Here is a 19,706-nt window from a genome sequence, read left to right as displayed (position 1 = left end):
GATGTAATTAACTAAGATCAATATTAGCACACTAATTAGTGCGTGCTTTGAAAGGTTTTTGAATGACAGTAACATGACACGTTCTGTAATGACGTGATCAATGACGAATCACGTGACTAATATCAAATTCATGGAATCATTAAATAGATTCGGGTGCGTATCCCATCTTTTTGCATTATCAAAGGCCGTCCATGGCTTTACTGTATCAAATAACAATATGATGTATGAGATACATTTGGAATATCAGACTGGTTAATTATTGGTACTATTGAGGTTGACTTGCCAGATAGATGTTTCACCTAAACTTTTCATTCTTAATAGTTATTTACTTTTTTATTTGGTGTAAAATGTGGCAATTCTTTTTTTTTAAATCAAAAACAAGTTTCACAGCTTTTGAATTAACAGCTGTAGGCTCACGATATCATGTTATATTTTTATTTACGATTTTTTTCGTGGTACTTTTCCTAGGTTTGTCTATTTAATTACAGTCACCCAGAACCGTCCGTTCAGACACGTTGTCCTCCATTATCGTTGTGTTTAAATGGTTCCAAAGCAGAATGAAATTCTCTGCATTCTTTGGAAAACAATAGAATATGGTTCTTCACCTAAGACGTGCATACTTAACAAATTTTTAGCAAATGGATATTTTATATTTTGTAAGAAATCCAGGGGCACTGATCTGATATTAGTTTCTAGTACGTATTCTATTCTATTCTAAACAAAATCGTCACCAGGGACAATGCATGTGAACAGCAAACAAAACAGCATATAAACCACATTTTAACGAATTGATTCCGACTTCATGTACATTAAAATTCTCATATGAGAAGAAAAGAGAAAAACCAGACAACCTTATAAATTGCAATTTTGTTATGATATATTGAAATGGACAAGCCTAATTACCTTTTATATTAACCTTTATCTGGAATGTCTCCTCCATAGAGTCAAATTCATACAACTGCATTAGTTTCTACTTCAATAATCCAAATTCCAATTTTATATGATTTTTATAGAGACATCTTGGACATATCCAGTCTTGTGAATGCGTTGACTCGAAAGTATAACCGATTTTTACGTCGAAGATAGGACTTCAAGTACGCATCAGATTTGCAAAAGGATGAAATATCTTAATGAGATTAATGTTTTAATTCGCTCTGTGCCGAAAAACACGTTTCATTTGATGGTTTTTAGACCTACTGGCTTCAGAGGAAACATCCTTTCATTGGAAGTGGTCGTCTTCATAATAAATAGGATGTATAACTATAAGAAAACGGACCATTTAATTCAATTCATTGACTCAAAATTACATACTTGATTATGCACTCTCCTGCAGTTGATGATTTGGTGTCCCACATCCTCTTAGTTGATAAGGGACAATTAAAAATAATTTTCATTTGTTGGGAAGGGTCTTCATATTGGCAGTGCAGATTTTTGTCTTGAAAATGACTCGAATATAAATATTCACATACAAATGTATAATGTTCTGACAGCAAATATCTTTCAAACAACAAATAGAGACGAAGTTTATTTAATTCACACGACGCCGCTTGTAATAAATTGTTATTTCATTTGGCAATCATCCATCAAATTCTTATCCATTTTCAATTTCACATATTACACGATTTCAATGATTGAATTATTCCAGTATAATGCCAACTGAGAAAGAATTATTTCCCATTTTAATACCAGTCTTTCCGTTCATGATTTTAAACAACAGTTTATTATTGCAGTATGAATGATTCTAAAAAAAAATTGCATGGGCTGATCATCTAAAAATGAAATAAAAATGAATAGAGTTTACGTCCTACATTTCTGCACCTGGGTTAATGAAGCTGTAAAATGATATGTAAAATTGAGGAAATTTTAACAGAACGGCATAAGCATTCTGTTTTTATATTTCCAACTGTCGAGGGATCTATAACGTGCACAACCTGTAGCACACGGGGCCTCGGTATTTGTCCCATCCGCTTTTTCCATGTCAGTCCTTCCGATTGAACACTGGAGCTTCCGGTTAGCGAGCAAGCATCAAACTCAAGGGATCTACTTAAAATACACAGGCCAATATGTATGCAAATAAATCTAGTATCGTATGCAAGCGACTTCACTTACTTAGCTCTTTCGTATAAATCCTTTATTGGTCAGTTAGCCCCTATCTCAGAAATGTTCTGGCGTTTGTACATCCCTAAAAAGTGTCGAGAAGATGTAATGAAGTTATTAGGAATAATTATGTTACAGACAGCTTGGCCGCATACTGATAGATGAATTTATTATTTACCTCAAATAAGTGAAATGGAAGTTCATCAGCAGGCTTGGACACCTACACAACCCTCGAATAATGCTTTACGCTCATTTCACGCCGATGTGAATAAGTCAAGTAATGAATGAGCTTGGTTTGATACAGTCATTACCAGCAGTAAGATGCCTGAAAGATTATCAGCGACAAAATGAATATTATGGGCAATCAGGGTCAGACTAGTTTGCATTATAATTCAATTTATAGAAAAAATAACTCTCCTTATCTCTACCATTTAGATACAGAAAAGTATTTGATGATTTTTATTTCATCTTTAGTTTTAATAAACTTGGATCCTATTGATTTATTATATATTACTAAAATTATAAAAATGAAATAGAGACTTTTCTTTCTAATCACTGGTTTAGCTAAGACGACGCATGCCATAAAGATTGTGCGGTAAGAGATATTTAAGAAGAATAGTGCCATTTACCTTTTGTCGATTTTCAACCGATGTGGCATCTAAAAAAAATTTTTAAATTGACTTTAAGATTTTATCTTAACCAGTTTTGACGTTCTCGAATTAACGATGAGATACTTTAGTTCAAACTTTCAGATTTTTCTCCAGATTTTGGTGTATAGTTTTCATAAATCTGAGAAAAAAAAACGAACTTTCTTAGAAAATGACCCTTTGAAAAAGTAGTGCTTAGTGCACGAATATTATCCAATTCAGACATTGTTCCTGTGTCATTTACCTGCCTGATATGAGGAAACCCTTCACAATTTATTTCTGCACGTATGTACGTTTCATTGTTACCATCATAAATTACATGGTTGTAATCTATTTAGTAATCAGATCTGATTGAACAGCGCAATTTAACTTGACCGGTTAATTATAATTACGTTGAATCATGAAAGAGAGTCATGTTGAGTCACCTTATCAATTAATCAATGGATGGCTGCAATCATTGTATTGCAGTACGAATTATCAGTATCAGATATTACTTATCTCTTCTCATATCATATTTCACATGTTCTAATATCACATTGTCAGGTTTCATTACCACCATTATTATACGAAATACCATAAATTATAGTTATCTCATCGATATCATTATTATTAGTATAAGCTTATATTCCTTCACATGTTAATATGAAGATTTACAAAGTGCATACAGATAGAGAATTAAAAAATATTTTTTCACAAATACAAATTGATATTGAATGTTCTGATGTACAGAGCTAATGAAATTTAATACTAATTTGTACAGTTTTTCAACACTCTCCGCTGAAATTGCTGGATTAAATTTTAGGAGCTCAACCGTAAACTGGATACTGGATAAACATAGCATATAAGTCTTGAAACATTTGCGGCATGCAGCAATTAAAGTTTTGGGTCAGAAAAATAAAGTGCCTTTTCGATGCAACATCAAAATATTTTCGCACTTAAATTTTTATTTATGGATATTTCATTTTGTAGTGTCCAATTTTATGTTTTTGATGTATTTAGACTGTTTTCACTAACGGTCGTTCATATAGCACTCTATATATTAACATTTCTGGAATAACTAAAGTCCATCATATCAAATTAACAAACTCAATAAATACGCCAATTTAATTAAAGAAAGTCGACACCTATGGCTATTGAAAAGAAATGTAAACTCAGACCCCCAACGATGCTATCAAAATGAATTGAGATACAGTATCAAACTACGGAGGCCAACTGTTGACTAAATGGTATCAAACAGGTGTCATCTTCAAATATCCCAAAGAATTTAAGAACAATTCAAGGAATGGAAATTCTAAAGACCATTACTATTTTATTTAAATCCGAAAAGAATTCCACATATTTTGCCGATATTTGTCAAATGTTGGGTTTTCTTTACAGGTTATTAGAGAAAATAATGAATCTTTTGTCCTACTCGTTAGTTATCCATTGGGTTAGGTGGCGAAGGTCAGTTGAAGAAATTTTGGGTCGTTTGATAAACTTTTAGTTGTTGGTAAAGTCGTCGTGTTAGATTGGATAACTAGGCGAAGACTATAGACGAATGGTAACAATCGATTTGTTTTGCTGAAACAAATTGAACTAGTAAGAATTCCAGATTAGTTTGCGACAACTTGTCGGATCATTGGTTGAACTTAGATTGTTGGTTGAACTTCGGATTAGTCAACAATGATTATTCGAAAAAGTGGCGACAAAGGTAGACTAAAATAAAGGTCTATGATCTACATACCTGCCTTTGACCCTAAAACAAAACTTCTTGTTCGCTTTGTTTCCTTTTTTAAGGAGTGATTGATGAATATTGGAGTTCACTTCTTTGTCTTAGGATCAATGTCACGGGTTCCCATTATCACGATTCAGTCGGTCGTAATTGGAATCGTGATAATCCTCAATCTTGATCGTGAAATACCACGCCGATTATTGATAAACGTACTGATGCGTATCAGCATGGACCAGATCATAGCATAAATAATATATCATACAAAAAATGAAATGTAATCGTATTTTGTAAATATCCAACAGAAGTGTCATGACGTGGAATAAACTGGACATCGGATATGGTCACTTAATTGATCAGCTAACAACATTCACAGTTTAACTGATTATTTCCCTTGACCTGCACATCTGGACATTAGTCAAGCGTAGCTGACCAGTCCTTTAACAATACGTGCTAATGCGTTGTTGTGTGATAAGGAGATGCATGTTAGGTCGTCTCGGGTCAAGGGTTAAAAGCGAGAGGTCAAGAGACACGTGCTAAATGCGATTAATAAAGGAAGTAAAACCGAATTGTTTGCTGTATTAAAATCTTGATCGTGAATAAGATCACGATTGAATCAACCTGTCTTCTGAAAGAATTAATTGCGTTAATTACTGTTTCACTTTATTGATTGCCTCTGTGAGCTACAAACTGACTGGCGCAGGTTATATATATCTGGACGAATGAAAATCTAAAAAAAGAGTAGGGGTTTGCGCTGCTGTCAGGGCGAATGCCTTCCATTGAAGACATGGCGTTGTTCGCCTTCATAAGCCCAGCAGGTGCAGACGTAATGGCACGTGTAACTCCATTCCAGTTACAATACAGCTGGTAGTACATATCTAAGTACACATGTTATTAAAGTTTACTAATATTATATTCCTAATTAGTAAACCGGGGTCTTACATTGAGTTTCTTAAATCACGAGAGACTACCTGTCTGCTCTGGAATTCCCACTTTGGCCATAGAAGTCAGCTTAAAAGCCGACGTATATGTATGAGACAAAAATTAATTAGACGTGGATATTTCTCATTGAATTAATATGAGTCAGTAGAATGTCATAGCGTGCTAGCCATCCATAAAAATCAGATTAACAGTAAATCTTGGGGACAGTTAAAAAAAGTAAAGTATGATTATCAATTGAATTATTTGCCCCTTGTTAAATTACTAAGCTCATTATTTCTACAATTATTAGCCCCTGAGATTGATACTTAAAAATTAATGAGAGTTTTGTAACGAATCTGAAATATTGGAATCACTTGAGGATTTCCCTATATTTCAGCTTTATAAAATCAGAAACCGGTTTAACAAGTAACACACTGGAGAGATAACAGATTGGTGTCCAGTTGTCATGTCTGTGGCAGTCTTGTGGGTTAGGTTCTAATTTATATATCCCCTCTACTTGCACAAGCAAATGTATGTACCACTGAAATGAAAGAAAGTTTTTTCCCCATTTTCTGCTATCGACGGCGGGCAATGCTACGTAGTATACAATGCAGTTTGCAATAGCAGTGGCTTTGGTCCACTCTTTTCGACATTCTGGAATGCCTAACACAGATGCAAGTGTTTTAGAATATAGAATGCAATGAAGTTGGGTTTTATCAAGGGCAAATAAAAAAAGTGAATCAAGAAAATTAATTTGAAGAATCTCATTTATTTCTGTCTTAATCTCCCTACAGACAAGAAGGATTTGGTAAGATTAGACTAGAGCCAGATTAGATCTAGATTTAAGTCGGATTAAATCATTGTCTGCCAAGTGGTATTATGTCAGTGACAGATGATGAAGGTATTTTTCGTGAATCGATTCATTTCAGTGGTCTTTTATCTGAGGTGAATGCTATTTACAGCGGCTCACGCCTTCTTTTGCACCACTGAGTGTCGCACATTTCCTAACCAACCTAAAATCCCGGTAATCGATCAACATGTAAGGGTAAACGACCCTTCACCTCATCCTGACACTCTTGCAGGTAGGGGATTTACAATGTCTAACCGATCGGATAGGACAATTCATCAAGCGCTCGTGTGCTACACAGTGGGGGCGCCAGTTTTGAGAGTGAGGGTACAAATAGTGGGCAACACAGAGGAAGCATCATAGTTCGAAAATTTTCGAAAAATGATAAACTACGCATATATTGTGGCAAACACGTATAAAAATAATCATATTTAAAATTTGTTAGAAATAAAGTGAGGTACTATTGGGGGTGCAAACCATTTATCTAGGGGGCACCTCCTCTGATGCCACAGGTTTTTCACTTTTAAAGACCTCTTGACAGTTAACAAAAATAAGAGAAAATTAATGCAGCTGCCATTTCGAAACGTCCCTCCGTACAAAATACATGGGATTGCCCTTCTTCATTAGCCCGACAATAACTCATTTCATTTCCGTATTTAAGTGCATCCATAAATAGCTTGTATTCGTCTGTAAATTGGATTAATTTGAGAAAAAATTGGTTCACTGTAACCGCCAAATAGAGACAAAAATCTACAACTTTATTAGAATCAATACCATATATTATACATATTTCATATCATATCAGTGAATATCAAGAAACCTACAAGATGGTTTTATCTGATTAACAGGGTAGTCTGTACTCCATCAAATAGAGTTCACAGGGTGACAACTACTCACTACCATCAAGACAAGTTTCAATTACTCATATTCTTTAATTTATATATTTTGTGCTTGTGGTGTCTTGTATTTGTACTTTGGAATTTATATTAACAATAATCTGCAATAACAAAATAATTTTTACTGTTAAAATAGTGCTCAATACATCAAATGTAGAGCGATATAGAAATATAGAGATATTAAAACAGTTTGCATATATTTCTATATTTCTAATAAAAAATCTTCTCTTATCTTGAGTGGTGTATATTATTTAAAAAATGAAATGAAATAGAGTTATACGCCCTAGGTTTCTGTTGTAGATTGGCTAGTGAAAAGCATGCAGTATGCAATTCAATACTGCTTATAATGGGTCCAACCAAACACATGCCACTTTTCTACTTCAAATGTTACAGAAGTTTTGCCTAACGTTTTGGGAAAATCTGCAATACTGCCTTACAGAATACTAACCCTTTTTTTTTTACCTCACCCTGCCATCAACGTTACAGTAGTTTTGCCTTTTTCTAGGGTAATTGTTAATTCAACAATTTTCTAAAAGGTGACAACCTTGATAAGCTGGACTCAGATTAACTTTGGAAATTTTCAACGAAGTTGCATTTGACAGCTACTTTAATCAACAAATACGCAGCTGAAATATTTTCATACATTGAATATTGATTTATGCCGATTAAAAACAAACACAGTAGCAACAAGAAACGTCCTTATTAAATATCAATTTTCAAAGAATAAACATGTTTCTAAATTGAGTAAAGTAATTTGTAGCATTACAACTAAAGAATTGATGAATAAGTGTTTTCAGGGAAAATTTCCTCAATAAATCAAAGATTACGGTGCTCTTTTTGGAAACTAATTGAACTGTGTTGATATTAGGTTTTGCATTCTCTCGCCAATTATACTCACGGTTGGCACCATGGCGATAGCAATGGCTGGTGATGGTAGAACTCAAATTAAATGGGTTTACTATCAGAGATGCAGGGCTTTGCCTTAACTTTGAAAGCCTGGTGATATAACACAGATGGTATGCTTTATTCGATCTTGATTCGTTGTACTATGCAATGCCCCGCATCTTAAGAGTGCTGTTTACTTGGTGGAATTAAGAGTGAAGAAGTTTCTATGTAAAGCACTGGCCAAGGTCACAATAAAGATATATGCTACAGTGAAGTTAACAGGGTTAGTATTTAGTTCAGGACATAAAAACCGTCGTACCGGTAAACTATAATAAAAATAATGAGTATCAAAGTCTTGAGTGCAGAATATTAGAAAGTAAAACTCCTTTCGCAAAAACCGTGGAAGTAAAATGGCGCTAAGAAACCACGAAGAGTACTGAAATGTAGAAACAAAAACTACTTCATCCAGAATCACAAACAGTGGAATAATAAAATAAGACAGCATTAAAAAGAATGAAGGCACTTTAAATGTAATCTGATTTAGTATTGATAATGTGTGTTTAATGTCAATATTATTGAGATTGGAGGTTATTCATTCTAACTCTCCTACTGACAAATTTACATCATTACTGATTGATTATGATATATTACTCAATCTGACTAGAGCAAAATAATCAAAATAGACTCGTGGTTGCTGCAATTGATTTTGTATTTTTATGAATAACGTTTACTTAAATGTAAAGAAACACCAGGTATTACACTATTTTGCGGCATGACTTTGCACTATATCCCCATCCATGGTTAAAGGAAATTGATAGGGCAATATAATATAGAGGTCGAGTTCGGACTTTAAAACTGTTTAAAAGCAGGGTTACTTGACACATAGACTCATTTAGGATTTTTTTTATGGTCGTGATAGCGAACTTCTTGACAAATATTACAAATCTGATCCTTTCTTTAGCACAGTCGGTTAGAACAGTCTTTACATGACGTCATTTGCTCGGTCACGACAGCTGTGAGTTCTGATCTCGAACGGCGTGTAAAGGTCTCATGACCTTAAAAGTCATCTTCACTCATAACCCAGCTATAAATTGGTACGTATACTCCAGGAAAGATCAAGAGTTTTGGACAAGGACCAGCTGGTAGAAAGGATCCTTAACTGTGAATCTAAGTTGTTAACCATGTAAAATTGTTTCTTTCTTTCTTTTCTTTCTTTCTTGCATCTTGGCAGATGCTTTAAAATTGACCGTATCTCATGATATTGACCATTTAGTAGTGACGGGTGTCGCGCACGAAGCAGATCATACTTACACTTTAGAACACTTGATGGTACTTCTCTTTTGGTCGACAGCTAAACAACTTTTACTCTGGATTTTGCCTCATTATATAGGAAATTCAAAATTAGAGTACACCAGTGTCCTGGCAAAATTTCCCTTGTGCAGTGCTTGGCGTTCCATTTATTTTTATATTAGCCTAATTTCTGCAAGTAACAAAATGTCTCTTGTATTACAAGCATTCATCATATACTTTGTAATTTGTTACATGGATCTGTTTAGTCCTTTATTTAACATTCACGTCGCTGTTAATAAAATCGATTACAATTTGCTTTAGAGCATTTACTTTGTAGTCTCCTGGGAATATACTCCTTATTGACATGTTTCTATCTTAGTCAGAAATCCTTTCAATTTAACCACATGGACCAAAACTATCTTTGCTTTCAGCCTTACTGTAAGTCTATTAAAATTGGTTTTCGAACTTTGTTATGAATTCAAACACAACTAAGCGATAAAATAAAAGGTTGTACGACCACATAACAGTAAATTGAAATATGCAATATGAAATATCCAGCCTTGAGTCATACACTTCTTACTAACATTTTTGAGTGATAATGAACAATGTTATTTAGTTTTGTGAACAAGGCAACAACTCATATGAAAAATATTTCTATTTTTCAAATTTTCAACAGGGCTCATCCTTGGGTGATAAACATATTCACAAAGTTTTCTCAAAATCGTCAAGAATTGTGCCTTTTTTAGAGTTACAAGTCATTGTGGAAGGACTGACACTGGTGATGCTGATATATGCTCTACATTTCATTTCAAATAAGAATTGATAGTACTGAGCAAAGACTCAAAAACTGTTCATCCAATCAAAAATAAAGTCTATCGCGTTCACAAACAAGGTTGACAATATACGGCCACATGTATAGTGTATGGTAAATATGATTAAATATGTTTTTAAAACCACATAAACGAGAGGTTAAAATTCCAGGCTGTCAAAAGATATTTATGTGATTTCAGGTTGGAGAAAATATATTTAGCAATAGAATTATTCAGCTTTAGGAATAAAAATAAACTTTTGAGAGAACAGTGAAAAATCGTGCTAGGAACCGGTTCGTATTATATTTGTTGGTTTGTGGATACCTTTCCTCGTCTCAGAGGGAGTGCTAGAATAATCGTAGCTATGTTTTGTTTTTGGTGTAATTATGATCGAGATTGCGATCTCAATGTATTTATGCATGCTATTTTGAAAGGTGAATTCAAAATGTTAACAATATGACATCTAAATATTGACAATTTTTATTCAAATTAAACTAAATATAACCGGGTGTAGCTTTGCATATAATGCAATCATAAAATATAGTTTTTTTATAATCCAAGTAAGGGATAGGCGAATTGGTTTATTCCCTTTACAGTATCAAATTCATATAAATATAAAAGAGATGACATCATATTTCAAGATTTAGCAGTTTACCTCGAAATATTCATACGCTTTCATACTTACTTAAATTTGATACTGTAATATATATAAACTATCACAAAACTTGGATTAAATTGATAGAAGAAAAATATACATGTATATTACACAATAGGCCTACATATATAATCATGAAAGTTGTCATGGGTATCCATTTTCATAAGTTATAACCAAGGTGGATTTAAACAATTAAATGTCAAATTGACAGATATAAACTAATTCCTTTGTTATATAATTTATGTACTGTTATCACGAGCGATAATAAAAACGAAATTGTGTTGAAATGAATGAAGTCTTACGTCCTACTACTTGTTTCTAATTGGGTTAATGGAGGACCATTTTGCCAGGGCAGTTAGTAGTAGTGTAAGTCGGTTTTCAACTATTGAAAGTTCCTTAAAATTCACAGGAACTGCAGTTAGCAACTACAGCATTCATGTCCGGACAAGACAAGTGTATCTCACTATACAGCTTGAATTGAATCATATATTTTAGAGGACATTACATCATACCTTTTACCAATTCATAGATATTGTATTCTTCACCCATAGGGTCGAAACCGCTCAGAAACTGAATTCTACCTTCTCTGATGAGACACAGTTTGATTGGGAAAGCCGCATATGATGCACTAGTAAGATTTCCCATGACGTCAGCAACCACTGGGATCTTTATTTCAAAATGGTTTCTGACATATTCTGCTGTTTCCAAACGTGACTTCAAGTCTTTATGTTCATTGATTTTGAATTTGTTGTAGTCTAAAGCCCAGTCATCGGCTGCATGTGCCTCTACAATATACACTATGAGAAAATCGGCAAGAGCTCCAAACTCTAAAGCAGAAGAGTTGAACTCGCCCATTTTCTTTTCCATCCCGGGTCAGCTACAGCTACCGAAGAATATCACCAGCATGCGATCTGGTTTCATAAAATCCAGCAGCTTTATCTCTTTGCTGTCTAAAGTAACGACGGGAGTGTTTGGAGCTGTGGAACCAACTTGCAGATCTCCATTGATATTTGCATTCAAAGCACGAAACATATGTAAAAAACTTCTCCAACCAAGTGATCTGAGGTTGCCGTCGATCTCATCCGACTTCATAGTAGTTCCACCAAAAGTGTTCCTTACAAACCATTTCCGTAATGGCGGTATCTTATTGATGATGTAGCCCGTTAGATTTAAAAAGAAGGCAAATACCAGGATAATAATGGATATGATGGGCTTAGGTAGGTACGGCTTTAACGATTTCAGTCTGCTGAACGCCATGTCTTGTATAATATTCAGTGGTATCTGAAAAGTAATATAAAATGCTTTTCCATCTAATGCATAAGTCCTATCTATCACAAAAACGAATGTAGGGTGGTACAGACTTAACCTAAAAGAAAACAATATACATAATAGATATGACATATTAATGCCCACCACAAACATCCTATACCAATTATTCTATACGAATTGAAACATCAACCCAAAAATAGAATTCAGAATCTTATCATGCCTTTAATTTAACCCAATTTTTTCTATTAAAAAGATTTACAAAATTATGATTTTGATTTTACGGTGGGGAATTTTCATTTTCTGGAAACAAAGTATTTTCATTCTAATTTTAGATCAATTTTTATTGACTTGAAGAAATTCCAATACAATTACTATAGAATATGATAATTGGTTCCAAATCACAGCCGTGCAGATCTGGAAACCGGATCACCGTATTAACGGTTACTTTTATATAGTAAATATTCCGTTCCCAGTAAAAAGTGTGCGGATTTCGAGGTTTCCGGATTATCGGCAACCGGATAAAGGCGAGCGGCTCCACTGTATAATTGACATACACGACGAGATCTTTAGTGAAAATAATAATAAAACAAATTCAATACAGATATCAAGATCTGTCATCGATTATGCTTAAATCATATCATATTTTATATTAAATTAACAAAACCAGCTTACCTTTATTTTAAAATCACTCCATTTGTATCCATTTCCATTTCACACTTTCTCACCAGTATCTTTTAGTAGAACATAATATATATATTTTGAAATAGGGTTAGTATGTCAACATGTTCAACGACGGGTCAATATCTAGGACGTTTTGTTACGTATATTTAAAATATATACTAACTAAAGAGCGCACAGATAATTTTCTCATACAATCAACGATGGATACATGGTTTTAAGAAAATTTCCATGTCAATAGCCGCGTTTCCATCAATAATTGTAAAGTAAAGCTGGCTCTAAGCGCATTGTTGACTACTCGCTAACAGCTTGTTAACAACAAATATGTAATAAACATTCCCGTACATGTATAGCCGTTGATGTAACTTGGATTATGCAAAGTTATCAACAGTGACGAAATACAGCAATTGCACTTTGTCACTAATTCTTCATATTAGACACTGTGTAAAATAAGGTTTTATGTTGTGTTGGGCTTAGAATGATAACATAGATTGCAAAGGGTTTTATAATATAACATGTTACAATAACAATTATTTATGATAACAGTTTAATACTTCAACAAAACAAACTACATTAAGATACATTTATTTTGTATTCAGAAGAACCTCGCATGTACAAAGTTAACAGTTTAAAAATTATCCATACAAAATACATTTAAAATATATAAAAGATATAAGCATCATATTTCAAGATTCTAGCAATTTACCTTAAAATATTCATAAACTCTTTCATAATTGTGGAATTAGTACAGATTGATATTAAACGACTGCACTTACATCATTCATTGGGATCAGTCCGTAAACCTGTATCTTATATTTGACCAGTTACTTGCTTTGATCTTTCGGTACAAAAACATAAAAGTTAACAATATTTTTATTTGTATCGTGAGTGTAATGCACAACGCATATAGAGTGCTGAAACAGAGAATTACAAACTCAACTTCAAGAAAAACCCACAGTACAAAGATTACGATTCACATGATTATCCTCAAACGTGGATTTTCAATATAAATATCGATACCAAAGGGTTATTTTTGTACATAGGAATCGGAGAAATTGGTTACGTCCAACAATGCACCCGAAGGACGATCTGGAAGGCAGTACGGCAGTATTTTGCAATGATGCCATTTATGGATTCAGAGACTAAATATTTAATACAAAACTTTAAATATATTGATTAGAAAACTATAACATATGTTTCACCAACTGAGAGACACTATATTCTTGACCCATTGGGTCAAACCCACTATAAAATAGGACTCTCTGGTCTTTTATGATACATAACTTATTAGGTTGAGCAGTATACGTGTTATTGGTATGGTTCTCCATAACGTCAGCAACTACTGGCATCTTCAACTTAAAATGGTTTTTGACATATTCTGCCGTTTCCAAACGTGAATTCAGGTCTTTATGCTGGTTTACTTTGAATGGATGGTAGTCTAGAGCCCAGTCATCGGCTGCATGGGCTTCTGCAATATATACTAAAAGAAAATCGGCATGAGCTCCAAACTCAACGGAAGCAGAATTGAACTCGCCGATTTTCTTTGACACCCCCACTCAGGTACAACTACCGAAGAATACAACCAGCAACCGGTTCGGTTTCATAAAATCGAATAGTTTCATCTCTCTGCCTTTCAAACTAACGATAGGGGTGTTTTGAGCTAAAGATCCGACATGGATATCTCCTTTCATGTTTAAATTCAATGTGTAGTACATATCCTTTAAACTCGCCCAGCCAATTGATCTGAAGTTACCCTCATGTTCTTCTGGTGATAAAACTTGGTTACCAATGCCTCTGGTTATTACTAGTCTCCGTAGTGGTGATATTTTGTTTATGATGAAGCCCACTACAGTCCACGATAAAACACAAATGAAGATAATAAGCGATACCACTTGTGTAGGCAAGTACTTTTTCAGAGTCTTAAATTTGTTCATGAGCATTTTTGGTTTTGACCGATTGACCAATTTGGCATCCATCTACAATGTATAACATACGTGTATTAGTTTTTCCATTTAAAGTGTGATAAAATTCACAAGTATTGTAAGATTAATGAACAAAGATACATGTAAGCTAAATAATAATAAAATAAGCCTTGGATGTTAAAGCACCGAAGAGTTCAACAATCGCTTTTTTTCACTAATTTGATTGTGTTCTATGAAATTGATTGACATTTCTTAAAGACAAACAGTATACACCTCTACACCTCAATATGGCGTGTACAAAACGTAGTATGTAAAGGCTGTCGTTAACAACATTAATGCAAGTGTTCTCAGTTTAACATTATATATAAGTCTATCCTTTCACATCTTGATATTTTATGGAGAAAAAAAAACATTTCCAACGGGAACATACCTTGAACGCTTGATGGTCAATACAGTTTGCTACTTGTTGTGCAAGACTATCAGCATTAAATACTCTTTTATTATCAAATACTTTGGCTATCTGTGCACTCTAGTAAAGATATCGTAATATTTTATCCAGTGTGCTATTTTATCTTTTGTGCCAATGTAATAGGGTCAGGATGTAGGACAGGTCGTAATCTAGGACTTTCTTAGTTTTTTATATACAGGGGTACTTGAATAGCTTAAACAGTTTCAAAAGGTATTTCTTGGAGTGTTTATGCGCATTTCATATGACCAGATGGTTCAGATATCATATCTATGGTTCCTATAGACCTTTTTCACACATCGGCCATATTGAATCCAGAACGAGGCTCATAACTCTTAACAAACGTAACGTGGTGTCACTGCATTAAGACCGCCACCTTGACGTCTTTAAAGTCTCCTTCTCCAGTCCTAGTGACTCAAAAAATTAAGCATATTTTACCTCATTAAAATCGGAATGATTAAGCTATATTCACACATTTCTGAGAAAGGGCAGTTATAAGCTCATTTCCTCGCTTTGATGGGGTATTCAGTGACGTCAAATAGGCTATTCATATAGGCTATTCATAATTTGCGTTATTAACCCCGCTTTCAGTGTCTCAAAAACGAGGCTGAATAGAGTCTATTGTATCATTTTTCATCCAATGTAGCTTCTGAAGTTTTAAAGCTGACTTTGCGATTTTTTATCTTTGGTAAAAATCGAAGATCTCCTGCTCGAAACGATCCTGTGCAATGTAATAGCTCAATCGGTAGCAAGTTGAATTATCGTCTGATAGACACTGATAAGTGTCGTGGCGTTGAATCCTCCTCAAGGTAAGAAAATTCCGATGCACGTGCAATTGCTTCAGAGAGTCGGCTTTCACCCCCAAATACCTCAATATAAATCCTTTTCAATGTATTTTAGGGATATTTCGGGTTTATTAAATACGGAGAGGACTGTTATAAGCAGCATGTCATATTATCTAAGAATATCAATTATATAGTAAGACTAATCAAGTATGTTTCATGTTTTTATGATCTTAGATAATATGACAGCTGGTGTAAACAGTTGGATCATTATGTCGGTCAATGTATATGACTTGAATGGTGACTGATTAAAATTCATATACATTAAATACTATTTCAGGTAAGAGCTATGTATTCTTATAGTATGTTTATATTTTAAATGTTTTCCAATGTTAATATTTCTATTTTACCTTTTGCTAACTAAAATATTACCTTTGTATATTGTATATTCATATGTTTATATACTGACCAATTCATATTATATTCAATACTGTTTCAGATCTCGTTATTTATTCTAAACTCTATCTAAAACCCGACATCCAGCATCTAAGACCATATCGACACTTGGGCTTAGCAACTACATGTATATCAACCCCCAGAGCTACACAGGCTTCAGTTCAGTATCGATAGCCCCCGTCGATACTGCTGATTATTAGTGCTACCACCAGAAGTAATAAAGAGCAATGATAAAGTACTAATTGTTAATTAAGCAATATAACCTAGTTTTGGTGGTTGGGGTTTATAATGGCTCGATATTAGTTGAATCCTTTAGAATATGTAGGCGACACATTACTCTAGATTTTGGTGTATAGTATTCACAAATTGGAGCAAATAAACTTTAGATCTACAGAATGTCCCTTTAATGTTATATTGATAATTCAGCCTACATATTGACCTGTTCTACATTCTACAAGTCTTTATATCGAAACGACCTCAATCCTTTCATTACATCATGATCTAGATCGTATTTTTCCACTACTTTAAATCAGACGTTGAAAGTTGATTTTGGAAGGTAAGAGACAAGTTTTTATTCCGTTCATATTCCTAGCGTTAAAATACATTATCTATGGTTTTGCAGATGATTGACACTGGAAGTTGAATTTTGTCAACACTTGGTATTGGTATGAAGTAAGTACATATACGAAGTATTGTATATACGAGATAAATATATAATAGAGGCAGTATGCAAAATTTTCACTGTCAAAAAGTCGTAAATTATACCTGAAAATATATATAAAATATGCTATTCACAATGTTTCTATTTGATAAAACTTGTTAAAATTTGTTTTAATCGTTTTATTTAAAAACGGAGTGTACTAATTGTTAAGTAAGCAACTTAAACTAGTTCCGGTGTTCTTAAAGACTCGATATATTTAGTACAATCCTTGGATAAAGTAGGCGACATATTTCTCTTCGATTAAGCGTTTATTTTGCTTAAATCCGTTCTGTCGTTTTCTAACAGCTACCAAAAAGCATAACGACCTCAATAAGTTTATGTAATAATTACGTAAACTTTTTAATAAAATTTTGAAGTTTAAAAGTTAACGACAAGATTTTTTTAGTTCTTACTTTCAGACAAGTTGAGGGACAGAATTCTCTAGGTTTTGGTATATAGTTTTCATAAATTTGAGCAAACAAAAATTTCTACAAAAAAAAACCGAAGGCTTCTTTTTAACACATATAAAAGATAAATTGACATTCTACTTCTGAATTTATAACATACTGCGTTTCGAAAGACTTACAGACAACGTTATCATGTAAAAGAGATAACGTAGTACATGTGTGAAAAATTCAAATTCAATTTGTATATCTATACATGTCTGTGTATTTTAATGTTACTATCAAACATTATAGAAAAATATAATTTTGAAATGAAATAAAAAAAAATTAGTTTCTATTGCAGTGAAGTCTCAGAGGAAAATCACCTGAAATTTTCCCGTATTTTCCTCCTTAACGAAAGCTCTCACTATCGCAATCAGAATTACCTTACTCCTCTTTGTCTCTAACATGATCAAAATCATCCTACTCTTATTTGATTTTAACACGATCAGGACAATCTTACTTTTTCTATGTCACTAAACGACCATAATCATATCGTTTTTCTTTATGCCACTTAAACGATCAGAATCATCGTCGTAGCTTTATTTGTCATTGACACGATCAAAATCATCTTACTTTTCTTTGTCACTAAAAAGGTCACAATAGTCTTACTTTTATGTGTCACTAGCATGGACAGTTATGTTACTTTTCTTTGACAGTCAAAGATTGTTCTAGTTCCTGCAATATTTTTTGTATTTTCAGTGTAATGTAAATTCAGACGCCCTGCATCATGCTTAATTCGTTGACACGTACACTCTTAGTGTTAAAGCCCTACGTACCTAAACCAATACTATGGTGTCCCCTTTTACTGCACATGTTCTTTGTTCATGTTTTGGGATTAATAGTAAATCTAATACCACCTCTTCGCAGCTGGATAGCACAGACTATGCATGGTGATGATTCCATTGAAGTGACGGAGCGTAATATTAAATCTATAGGTTGGTCCAGCTTTAAAACCATGTATAGCACCTGGAGTACCTTCCTTTACGATAAGATCGACGTTGGTTCAAAAGCACCCAATACAGCTGTTGTAAGTCTTGGTGGAGAGGAGATGATGATCTTGGATTTCATGAAACCAAATCGGATGCTGGTGATATTCTTCGGTAGCTGTACCTGACCCGGGATGGACAAGAAAATTGGCGAGTTCAACTCTGCTGCTGAAGAGTTTGGAGCTCAAGCCGATTTTCTCTTAGTGTACGTGAAGGAAGCTCATCCGACTGACGAATGGGCTTTAGGTTTCAACAAATTTAATTATAAACAACAAAAGAATCTGAACAGTCGTCTAGAAACAGCAACACAAGTTCGACATTATTTCAAAATTAAAACACCAGTGGTAGCAGATACTATGAGTAATGTGACGTGTGTCTCCTATTCCGCTTTTCCTATTAGAGTTTGTATTATCAAGGATAACCGAATACAGTTTTTAACCCATTTTGATCCCATGGGGGGAAGTTATAACATCTTTGAGCAAGTGAAACAGATGCTCTAAGTATTTGCTTTACCGTTATTTGTAGAGGTAAACATTAAGTGGTGTCGTGCATCTATTATAGGACAGGCTTTAGTATATATATATAAAGGGAGGTTATTATTTCCATGTTAGGGTTTATGTTGGCATAAGGAATCGTGCAATTCATAAGGTTATTGTGACATACTGCGTACCGTCTGTATATGTATTACTGATGACGATGACTGACAAATACAATACGAACGCCTGGCATTCTATTTGTTTTAGAAACTGTTATCATCTTAACCTATCGGAGGCCTTAACCCAATTTAATTAGATAAAATTAGTGGTCTAACAAATACGCACTTTTTAGTTATTTTCGAAAAAAAAAATTCATATTAATCAATGATAAAGAAAAATAAATATAAATGAATTTATGAATATTTTGGGGTAAATTTGCAAGAACCTTAAAATATGATGCTACTTCTGTTTGTATTTTTCTTTTTTTCCTTTTTGAATAATATTTTTTTTGTCTGTAGCTAGGTAACTATCTGTAAATCTTTATCTTTATAAATTAAAAACATTTAAAGCCGTTTTGGTCAACCACCTTAAAATTGTTATCATTACATCATATTGTAAGAGTTGATGATTCCTTGGTCCCTTCTCCCTCCCCCCCCCCCCCCCACCCACCCGTGACATTTTTGTGACCCCTGCTTATCCCCCCCCCCCCCCCTTACCTTATGTTTTCTAGGTTCTCCATAAGGAGAAATTAGATAGTATTCATATTTATA

General features: G+C 33.8%; 2 protein-coding genes across 2 annotated transcripts; one reads left to right on the top strand and one right to left on the bottom strand.

Moving 5' to 3' along the window:
- Positions 1 to 11,304: 11,304 nt before the first annotated feature.
- LOTGIDRAFT_69751 (hypothetical protein) lies at positions 11,305 to 11,613 on the bottom strand (the record flags this gene model as incomplete). The annotated part of the gene is made up of 1 exon (XM_009062689.1): positions 11,305 to 11,613. A coding segment is annotated over one exon (309 nt), but the record flags the coding sequence as incomplete, so codon positions are not given.
- A 6,981-nt stretch (positions 11,614 to 18,594) lies between these two features.
- On the top strand, positions 18,595 to 18,960 carry LOTGIDRAFT_165775 (hypothetical protein; the record flags this gene model as incomplete). Its single annotated transcript, XM_009062794.1, has 1 exon — positions 18,595 to 18,960. One exon carries the CDS (start codon positions 18,595 to 18,597, stop codon positions 18,958 to 18,960), a length of 366 nt encoding a protein of 121 aa, XP_009061042.1.
- Between the last annotated feature and the right edge of the window lie 746 nt (positions 18,961 to 19,706).

The sequence above is a fragment of the Lottia gigantea genome, assembly GCF_000327385.1.
Source record: "Lottia gigantea unplaced genomic scaffold LOTGIsca_53, whole genome shotgun sequence".
NCBI lineage: Eukaryota > Metazoa > Mollusca > Gastropoda > Lottiidae > Lottia > Lottia gigantea.
The sequence above is the reverse complement of the archived record's forward strand: the minus strand, read 5'-3'. Positions and strand labels throughout refer to the sequence as shown.